This window comes from Sycon ciliatum, chromosome 12 (assembly GCF_964019385.1).
Source record: "Sycon ciliatum chromosome 12, ocSycCili1.1, whole genome shotgun sequence".
NCBI classification, from domain to species: Eukaryota; Metazoa; Porifera; class Calcarea; order Leucosolenida; family Sycettidae; genus Sycon; species Sycon ciliatum.
Genome location: NC_088654.1, coordinates 28,359,515 through 28,369,860, shown reverse-complemented (window position 1 = coordinate 28,369,860; position 10,346 = coordinate 28,359,515). Strand labels below are relative to the sequence as shown.

The following is a 10,346-nucleotide window of genomic DNA, read 5'->3' as shown; positions in this document are numbered from 1 at the left end:
ATGTAGCCTAGGATTATCACCAGGGAGTCGTAAAATACCGGTATTTTACGACTCCCTGATTATCACCCTGATTATTATGATTATGCAATGTGTACTAGAGACGCAACTAACTTGTAATCATCCAAACCACAGAATACACTAAACCTAGCACTGATGGCATGTGACCTGCAGGTGCTGCACGTTCCTATTAGTACAGAGTTTAGTGTGTGCTGGAAGTACAGTCACAACATTATAAGCACAGGTCGGAGGGCTGTTGAGATTACAAACGCACAGTCAGCTTGCTTGCTGTCTACAGCATTGTGTAATTGTTATTATTATTAAATTTTGAAAGTCCCCAGGATGATGGATGAAGGAGATGATGGCCTAGTCTTGGCTGCGTGCATTCTCATTTTCGCCTGTCACAGAGTTTAGCCACTAGTGTTTGTTTGTTTACAATAATTGTGCAAGAGTACATTATGATTGTAGTAAGAGAAGGACAGTAGGCGATGGAAGTGGAGGAAGAAGTGGGCTGCACGCCATGCTCCGACAGCAAAATCTTTGCCTCCAGGGAGGAGCTGGAAGCATTTTTAAAGGAGCAATTGCCACGGGAAAACTTTGTGGTCAGGAGTACGATGAAGGGCTTCCTTGGAAGGTGAGCTATAACGTGTAGTCTGCTGAATGTCCTTACGATGTCAAGTTGTGCAGTTGTCAATGTGGTCCGGAAATTGACCGCAAGTGTAAAACTACTTCCCGCGTGAGTCGGAATTACACTTACCGAAATTGTTATAGAAATAACATAAGGAGGGGAAGGTGAGCGCAACCGAAAATAGCAGTATGCGGACTGTATATGTGGTCACCTTGTGTTCATTGTCTTCCAGTGCCATCGATATCCTCGCGGCCAAGGACCTTCGACATGTCTGGCAGCATCACCGAATGTGTGTCCCTATTGATTTCCATGGAGTCCCCTTCTGCGTGCTCGGCCGGCAAGAGTGTCAGTTCGGGAAGGAAAGATGCCATGAAGCTAAACAGGTCGGTGTCGTCGGGGTTTTTTTTTTTTTTTTTTTTTTTTTTTTACAAAGACCACTTAATGCCAAACATGAGATGCAGCTAGGGGAAGCACGCACAACCTGAATCGTGGCAGTGGTGGTGAGGTTTAGGGAGCTCCGCCGACCTAGGGTCTCGACATCATAGCCACCTAGACGCACCAAGAGTGGGTGGGGAGGGAGAGCGAGAGAGAGAGAGAGAGAGAGAGAGAGAGAGAGAGAGAGAGAGAGAGAGAGAGAGAGAGAGAGAGAGAGAGAGAGAGAGAGAGAGAGAGAGAGAGAGAGAGAGAGAGAGAGAGAGAGAGAGAGAGAGAGAGAGAGAGAGAGAGAGAGAGAGAGAGAGAGAGAGAGAGAGATAGAGAGATAGAGAGATAGAGAGATAGAGAGATAGAGAGATAGAGAGATAGAGAGATAGAGAGATAGAGAGATAGAGAGATAGAGAGATAGAGAGATAGAGAGATAGAGAGATAGAGAGATAGAGAGATAGAGAGATAGAGAGATAGAGAGATAGAGAGATAGAGAGATAGAGAGATAGAGAGATAGAGAGATAGAGAGATAGAGAGATAGAGAGATAGAGAGATAGAGAGATAGAGAGATAGAGAGATAGAGAGATAGAGAGATAGAGAGATAGAGTAAGTTACATTTATAAAGACAGGTAAGTCTAACAAATGAGGACTGAGACCTCTACAACAGGGTTTTTACGCCTGAAAGCAGGTGCATGATTTAACAAGCAGGTTGTCAGTCTAGATTTTATGCGCAGATGGAGAAAAAGCGCAGAATTTTTGTAATGAGATGAAAAGCAGAAATAATAAGAAATAATAAGAAAAGATGAAATGAAAGCCTGCTCACAACCCCGCCCAGCCTTGCGAACTGGGTATGGTGGATTAAGAACCCGGTTCAACGCTCGAGCAAGCGCTCTCCACTCAAGGTGTTCACAGCAACTGATAGGAACTCATATGGGGAAATTATAGAAAAGAAATAATAAGATAAAGAGAATAAATTTCAACGCACCTCAATAAACGGAGCCCCACATACAGTACCTCAGAAAAGTGGATCTTCCGACCAGTGTTTTTGTTGACGCCGCAACCAGATGATGTAGCTGCTTCGCAGAGACGTCTTACTGCACAAATTACAAATAAATTTTATTCTTCGATTAGAAAATCCAAGCGCTTTCAGAGCCCTCCGAAGAGAGTCCGGGATGAAACCACGCACACCTACCTCAACCGAAAAAGAAACGACCTGCCACCCGTTTGCTCGGCATTGATCGGCCAGATCCGCATACCGCCTGTCCTTCCGCGAGTTACTGACACTGAATCTGTCCTCAGCACAAACTGTCAACTCCATCCAGAATACAATCCTACGACTCGTAGAGTACAGAACTATATCTGGTCTTAGGGTGGTAAGTGCAACACAGCTAGGGAAAGAAATCTTTGCACTAACTGAGTCGACAAGAAGTTTCCAGTCTGAGGCCGCTGACAGGAGATCAGTCGTAACCAACTTTCGTCTGGGCTGAACGCGAACTGGCTTCTCTCCCGCCTTGCAAAACGAGATGAAGTCAAGCTCATTTGAATTTTCGGTTTGTACGGTGTTTGCAGCAGTGCGGATTCGAATCTCCTCACGCATGTTCCTGACGATGACCCCGAGTACGTTGTCGTGCCTCCAGGTGTAACGTCCCTGGTCCAGCGCTACGCGACAAGCGCCAAGCACGTGGCGCGTAGTACAGGCCCAGGTACGGCACAAACTACAGTACGGATCCACTACGGTGTTTCCCCAACGGCGTAGGTTCGTCGGAGAAGGTAGCACGTCGAGGGTTGATGCGAGAAGAAATTTCAAATCCTTACCAGTACCACCGTACAAAAGGGATTTCCACGAGAGGTCCTGCCACATCACCGATGTCCACTCCAACCACTTGCCTTGCACCTGAAGAGTCTTCAGCCTCAAAATCTGCTCCTGCGCGTTGATCTCCTCAAATGTTTGAAGGAGATCCTTCCTCGGGGGTTTGGAATGCTGCTTCGGAGCACGAGCACCCAACCCTGCACGATGACTTGAAGATGACGGTGGACGGAGAGTCCCTGAACCTACTGATGCCTCTGCACACTCCAGCTCTATTGTCGCCGCATATCGCTTTGTCAGCTTCGCATCCTTACTCCGACGCAGAGTGTACAGCGCCCTCATGCGCGCGTCCCCACTCGATCGAAGAATGTGCCATTTGATGGACTGGCACTTTTTCCACACCGTAGGAAGGTAGTGGAGGCGTAAGCCAAAGCGTTTGCGACTGCCAATAAAAAGAATGGCAGAGTTTGCGCATCGAGGTAGGCCTGACCATTTCTTCAGAAATGGTAAACACATAAAGTGCAGTTCACGTACAAAACCTTGTGTGAGTTCAAGAACCTGGAAAGACCAAGAAAGCTTGGGCACTACAAGATGGTGGTAAAGCCATAGCTTGTGGTGGTCTTGAAGCCAAGAGCCATCTACTTTTTGCATGAGAGATACAGTGAGTTGACGGATGTCTTCCCGCTGGGTCTGCTCAGAGCAATCAGCATGCAGCCTTCGCCCCAGGAACTTGAACTCTGCAGTGTCAATGAAAGCGATCTTCCTCCCTGACATTGTCAGGCAGGGATCGTAAGGTTTGTACCGGCCATCTACAAGCTTTGCTGCACTGCTTTTGCATTTGTGCGGCGCCGCCTGCATACATTGGGTCCACGAGAGAAAGTCCTCCGTGACCGCAATGAGTTTTTGACAACCTGCACTAGATTTGCTATAGAGGCCTAAGTCATCAGCAAAAGCTGTTTGGGACACTTGCAAAGGGGCAGATTTAAAATCATAGGAGAGGCAACTTAATTCAGGGGCTGCAAGTGAGTCCAGCAGAAGCTGGAAACAAATATTGAAAAGGACCGGGGACAAGGGGCACCCCTGGAAAACACCAATGTTGTAATTAAAGGTGGGTGTGTGTGGTTGTACGACGAAAGCGCAAAGACTGTCGTAGTAGGAAAAAATTAATTTCCTGAATTGCAAAGGAAGGCTGTAGTGGGTTAGAGCATACTGTATCAGATTGTGGCGCACTGAACCAAATGCATTCTTCAAATCTATCCACGCAATGCAAATTTGGCGTTTTGCCGTCTTTGCATCACGCATCGCCTCATAACAAAGTGATGTATGCTCTAAGCACCCAGCCTTTGCAGGCATAAATCCTTTCTGGTTGTCACCATCGAAGAACTTATTGCCTAGCATATGTTTCAAGAGGCGCTTTGCAACTAAGGTGAAAAAGATCTTCCCGGACGTGTTCGCTAGAGCAATCGGTCGGAATTTCGAAGGATCATCAGACACCTCCCCCTTGGCCAGGAGTGTGATACACGCTACCTGCCACTGCCTTGGAATGATCTTGCTCTCCCAAACCCGCCCAAAGATGGTGAAAAGAATGGATTGAAGGGAGGGACAAAGCTTCCAAACTATGTAAGGTATCTTGTCAGGACCCGGTGCAGAGGTGTTGCGACACTTCTTCAAAACATTCTGAAATTCAGTCCATGTAGGGGTCCCCTCATCGACTGGGTGGGTGCAATCCCGGGGCTTCCCTGCACTGGGGCAGGATTCGTACGAAGTGGCACGATCCTGGTCTGCATATGTGTGTTGGAAGTACTCAAAGCAGGTAGTGTCAGAGAAAGTGGGTTTGACATGGTTGGTTGGTTGAAACAATTTCTTTCCGAAGGCATATGGGTCCTTGAGAAAGGCATCCTGGTCCCTCTTGTTCCGGGATCGATCGTCGTACATCTTTTGTTGTTTCAAAAGACGCTTGATTTGTTTTCCAATTGAAAAATACTCATTTCTGAGCGCTGCAGGTACTTCGTCCGGGTTTTTGATCTTACGAAATTGGCGCTTTAAATCACGCCTGTGAGCCCGGAGTTTTTCCACTGCACGGTTTTTATTTGCATTCTTGTGTTTTGGTGGAGGTGGTGGTGGTTTCTGGTCGAAAAACCAGTGAATGAAGTTCTCTAGTTTGTCCAGAGTCTCTTCGATGTTAGTGTTTTTGAGGTATGAGGTTGGGAAATGTTGAGTGAGATGGATCTTCAACTGAGCGTTTATTGTGTGCCATGCCTTGGTGTTTTTGGCTGACGGTAGCAGTAGGGACTGCCGGACTTCTACCTTGTCCATGTCCCGTTGATTCAGGACATGAAGTAAAGACTCATTATGACAGGGAGTGGATTCGTGCGGGATTGTTCGCAATTCATCTCCAGGAGTCATTGTCTGACCTACAGATGGGCTGAAGTGCATTGAATCAATCATGGAAGTCGTCCGACCATCCCCGCTACTGCCGTCTGCTTTGGCTGAGGTGGTTGAAAGTGATTTGTAGACCGGGCAGGTCTGTAGATGTCGTGGCAAGTTTTGTTTCCATTTGAGTTTTCTCAAACAGTGTGGACGAGAGAGAGAGAGAGAGAGAGAGAGAGAGAGAGAGAGAGAGAGAGAGAGAGAGAGAGAGAGAGAGAGAGAGAGAAGAGAGAGACAGAGAGAGAGAGAGAGAGAGAGAGAGAGAGAGAGAGAGAGAGAGAGAGAGAGAGAGAGAGAGAGAGAGAGAGAGAGAGAGAGAGAGAGAGAGAGAGAGAGAGAGAGAGAGAGAGAGAGTGTGTGTGTGTGCGAGAGAAAGGAAGACAAAGAGAGGGAAAGAGGTAGAGCGCGACAGAAAGGAAGACAAAGAGAGGAAGAAAGAAAGAGGTAGTGCGAAGAAGACAAGAGACAGAGAAACAAAGGTCAATGGGACTGTAGCGCAATTACAGCGAAGCACCACTTGCGTTTGTGAGATCTTGCAGGGGGGTTCCTTGCATTACATTTGCTAATAAAATGGTGGACAGCTAAACTAGTCTCGGTGGTGTGTAAGCTGTGTGCTTCTGCAGCCAGCTACTCATACCTGTGCGTTGGTGTTTGCTCCGGCCGTTATCAATTCTTCACAGGCCTGTAAGCACCCTCGGATTGCCGTCAAGTGCAGTGCCGTGCATTGTTCTTTGTCTGTGATGTCCGGATCTGCACCTAGGCTAGACAGTGCTTGGATGGTATCCACTTCATTTCTGCACACGTAGAAACACACATAGCAGAAAACAGAACAGATCTAGTTGACCGAGTGAAGATAGATCATTTGATGGAGCGATGGACGGGAGTATGGATGAATGGATAGATGGGTGAATGGATGGATGGATGGATGGGTGAATGCCGGGATGGATGGATACATGGATGGATGGATGGTTGGATGGATGGATACATGGATGGGCAGTTCGATGGATGGATGGTTGGGTGGATGGATGGATGGATAGATTGATGGGTGGGTAGATGGATGGATGGATGGATGAATGGGAATCGCTGGAAATCACATCCCTTGGTGCCAGTTGTCCTGGTTCTCTCAGGCAGGGGGTAGTTAATCCGTGTGGTCTACTTAACAAGTTTTACTGTCGTGTGTCTTGTGATTGTAACCCTGAGAGCATTGAAAATGTGTGAAAATGTATGGATGTGATGGTTGGTGACAGTACAGTCCTAGGACACTGTCTGTTTTGAATGCAAGCCTGAGTATCGATAAGGACGGACGGCACGTAAGCCTGGTTTTACAGTTGAAAGACACAGTGTTACCAGGTTTAAATACAGGCCTGATTCTAACAGAAGCCTATCTGTGATGTCGGCGTTTACAGAAATACTCGTAAAAACTGCCACTACACGTGACATTACGTGGTATTGAAAAAAAACATTGGCTGTGTGTTACCTCAGCGCAGCGATATGCAATGCAGTGCTGCCATCCGCCAGTTGAGCCTCGATGTCAGCGCCAAACTCATGCAGCAGGCGCACACCCTCGTCCTTGCCAAAGCAGGCGGCCACGTGAACAGCGCGGATAGAGTACGGGCTAAAGCAGCCATTCACCTGGACAGAACATGCCAGCACACACATCGTACTCTACCAGTCATAAGGGCACTGACACTTGACAGGAATTACGTGCGAGCTCCAACATTTGGAGCAACCACCTTCTTCCACAATTACACTCAAACGTCTCTTATCCGGGCGCATCAGTCGTTAAAGCCAGGTGGTCTTTAGAACCAGGTCCCACATATTCGTGGCATATCAGATCATGTACATACATGTGCATGATTGTACTTCCATGTACTCATATTGACAGGTGTGGAGCATAGAATACTTTCGTGCAGGCGCAGCACACCTCACTAAAGTGCATACAGCGCATCCTATACTGTCACTTGTCACTTCTGTTGACTGCATGCACTCGCTTCAGAGCACATTTCAACCCTGTTGCAGTCAACCCTGGCAGCCAAGAAGGCACTTTTGGCTAGTTTTGGTCGCTGTGTGTAGGTCCGATATGGCACTTGGCACACTAAAACTTGGTCGCTGGTCGCACAAGGCAGTTAGTCAAACCAGAGGTCGCTTACACCATGTTTACGGTATGTGTATGTGTGTGTGTGTGTGTGTGTGTGTGTGTGTGTGTGTGTGTGTGTGTGTGTGTGTGTGTGTGTGTGTGTGTGTGTGTGTGTGTGTGTGTGTGTGTGTGTGTGTGTGTGTGTGTGTGTGTGTGTGTGTGTGTGTGTGTGTGTGTGTGTGTGTGTGTGTGTGTGTGTGTGTGTGTGTGTGTGTGTGTGTGTGTGTGTGTGTGTGTGTGTGTGTGTGTGTGTGTGTGTGTGTGTGTGTGTGTGTGTGTGTGTGTGTGTGTGTGTGTGTGTGTGTGTGTGTGTGTGTGTGTGTGTGTGTGTGTGTGTGTGTGTGTGTGTGTGTGTGTGTGTGTGTGTGTGTGTGTGTGTGTGTGTGTGTGTGTGTGTGTGTGTGTGTGTGTGTGTGTGTGTGTGTGTGTGTGTGTGTGTGTGTGTGTGTGTGTGTGTGTGTGTGTGTGTGTGTGTGTGTGTGTGTGTGTGTGTCCGTGCGAAACGGTCGTCACATGCAGTCAGGAACAACTGCCGTCATGAATGCGAGCATTGCGAAAGGCGGTTCTCAAGGTCACAGTGCAACGCCATGCCCAATACTGTTGACTTTGCAATTTCTCTCTCTTCTCTTCTCTCTTCTTGCCGTTGTCTCCCGCTTCTGGGAGTGGCGTGGCCCGATAGGGTAGCTGTACATAGTAGTACTAGTAGTAGTGTGTGTGTGTGTGTGTGTGTGTGTGTGTGTGTGTGTGTGTGTGTGTGTGTGTGTATGTGTTTGTATGTGTGTGTGCGTGTGTGTGTATGTAGCTTACATGCTCGCGCTGGCATTGCAATACCACTCGTAGGGTGTCGGTGTCATCGCTGGCAACACTCTTAGCTAGCAGCATGACCGGGTTAGAGAGGTCAATAGCACAGCTAAACACGCCTGTCGCTGGTGATGACGTCGTCCCACTGGCAAATATCCTTGTGATGACATCACACAGGTCTCCGTCGCCCGAAAGCAAACGAAGAGACGGCGAGACATCTGTTGTTGTATGCACATTACCATTTTGATCTGCGCAGCGAGCGTTGGCTTCACTTTCTGCAGAGAAGGAAAGACAATTACACCACCATTCACACCTTGAAGACCATCACTCTGGTGACAAACAACAAAAGTCTGATATGTGCTAGATTGTGCACGTCTGACTGTTCAAAATCTGGTTTAGTTGGTGGACTCGATCGCATAACATGTGCCCACAATTTCCATGTTACGAAGTTCAATACTTCCCTTGGCTCACTATCTGAGTTCTTAGGCACTTGCCTTCAACGTTTCACTCAAATTACCAGGAACAGCTAGAGAGATTTGATACCTTTCGGCCATTCGCCATCCAAATGACACGCGGGAATGATAGTCAAAGAGATCAGACACCCAATGCACTAGCAAATAATTCAATCCAGAGGTGCAGCACTGTTGTACACGCAACTTTCTAACAGAGGGTGGTTTGCCAGACACAGCACACAACTAGAACCTATGACAATCTATTTCACCCAGCAGCTGTCACCGGGCCTGGTTGACAGTACACTGGTTTTCACAAAGCCCGACACGTCCTGCAATCAAATATAACCCGTACTTAGTAATATCCACTAAGCAGAATGATCCCCTCTCTTAACTTACCGGGCTGACCTCCTTCCACTGTCGCTGCAGGTACTGTCGCTTCTTCTGGTGGTGCTGTTGCTGCTGCTTCTGCTTCTGCTGCATCACCTGCCTCGTCAAGGTGTTCAGCGGACTCATCTTGCAGATCTCCACCGCTTATATCCACATCACACTCGCAACATCGATTTGCGGCTATGGACGTTGTAGCATCGATAACCAACTCCACTGGCAAGGGTGTGTTACCACTGTCATCAGTAGGACCGCTCACGGGCGATTTCAGCAAATCATCGGCCGAACCTTGACGGCAGAGCGAGCCAGGATGACTCGAGACGTCACCTGGCTTGTCCGTAGCGCTGCAAGCAAGCGTACTAGCCTTGTCTCCAGCGGTATCGTTCTCGACTGGCACGCTGACAGGTACGGGCACAGACTCCGCTGTACCGGAGGCTGAACCGCTGGAATCACCGGCCATCATCTCTGATGAATGTTGCTCTGCACCTTGGTTCGCAACTACGAACACACCGACGGCATAACACAAAGTAAAATATACGTTGATCAGCCTAGGGTTCTGTGAATAGCACAGCCGCATAGCGTCCTAAGCATTATAACTGCTGTGGTAAACTGTTCATCTCCAAACGCTGGCCACTTTCTAAAAGTGCGAAAAGCGCTACGCCTGTAGTTTCAATGTGTGTTAGAGGTCACACAAGTTGCCAATAGAACTAGACTGAATAGAGCTGTAACTCGTAGTTTCATGGCTATGCACAAGCAACGTAGCTTGTGTTAGAGGGTATACGTAGAGGTGAGAACAGACACCCTCCTGATGAAACAAGCATGGCTAGAATGTCTCTTATACCGTTGCATGTCATGATTGGAAGCTGTGGCCGAAGTAAAACAAAAAATAATAAAAAATAAACAATTCGGACAAGAGGGAAGAGCAACTGACAGTGATACAGAGCAACCAACGAACAAGAAGACAAACACATACGCATAAGCATAAGCATAAGCATACGCAGAGACCTCTACAATACAAGCATGTGACATTCACGACACATTTTTGCTCACGCACCCACACGTGAACACGCGCACGCACACATAGCTGCTTGCCTGACAATCATGTAAGACCGTGAGCTACGGCGAGGGTCAATATCCACAAACAGTGCAGTCGCGCACAACCTACCTTTGGAGAAGTTACACGCCAGTTTTCCGAAGCGAGTTGGTCTAGAGGACCGTGGCGAGGCTTGTTCTGAACCCTTTGTCACTTCGTCAACCACAACATGAGACGGATCTGGAAATTGGCAA

The 10,346-nt window shown here is 47.9% G+C and overlaps 1 protein-coding gene across 1 annotated transcript; it reads right to left on the bottom strand.

Annotated features, from left to right (window-relative positions):
• Window positions 1–1,654: 1,654 nt before the first annotated feature.
• Window positions 1,655–5,431, bottom strand: LOC135828238 (uncharacterized). Its single transcript, XM_065340690.1, has 2 exons — window positions 3,599–5,431; window positions 1,655–3,403 (listed from the first exon to the last, which is right to left on the bottom strand). The coding sequence occupies exons 1-2, from the start codon at window positions 5,301–5,303 to the stop codon at window positions 2,064–2,066; spliced, it is 3,045 nt and encodes a 1,014-aa protein (XP_065196762.1). The 5' UTR covers window positions 5,304–5,431; the 3' UTR covers window positions 1,655–2,063.
• Window positions 5,432–10,346: the final 4,915 nt, after the last annotated feature.

Bases quoted from the DNA above. Each gene is read 5' to 3' on its own strand.
- LOC135828238 (XM_065340690.1), bottom strand. From the start codon at position 5,303: ATGATTGATTCAATGCACTTCAGCCCATCTGTAGGTCAGACAATGACT. The intron at 3,404-3,598 runs CTGCAGAGTTCA...AGGTTCTTGAAC, and splicing joins GAAGATCGCTTTCATTGACA to TCACACAAGGTTTTGTACGT.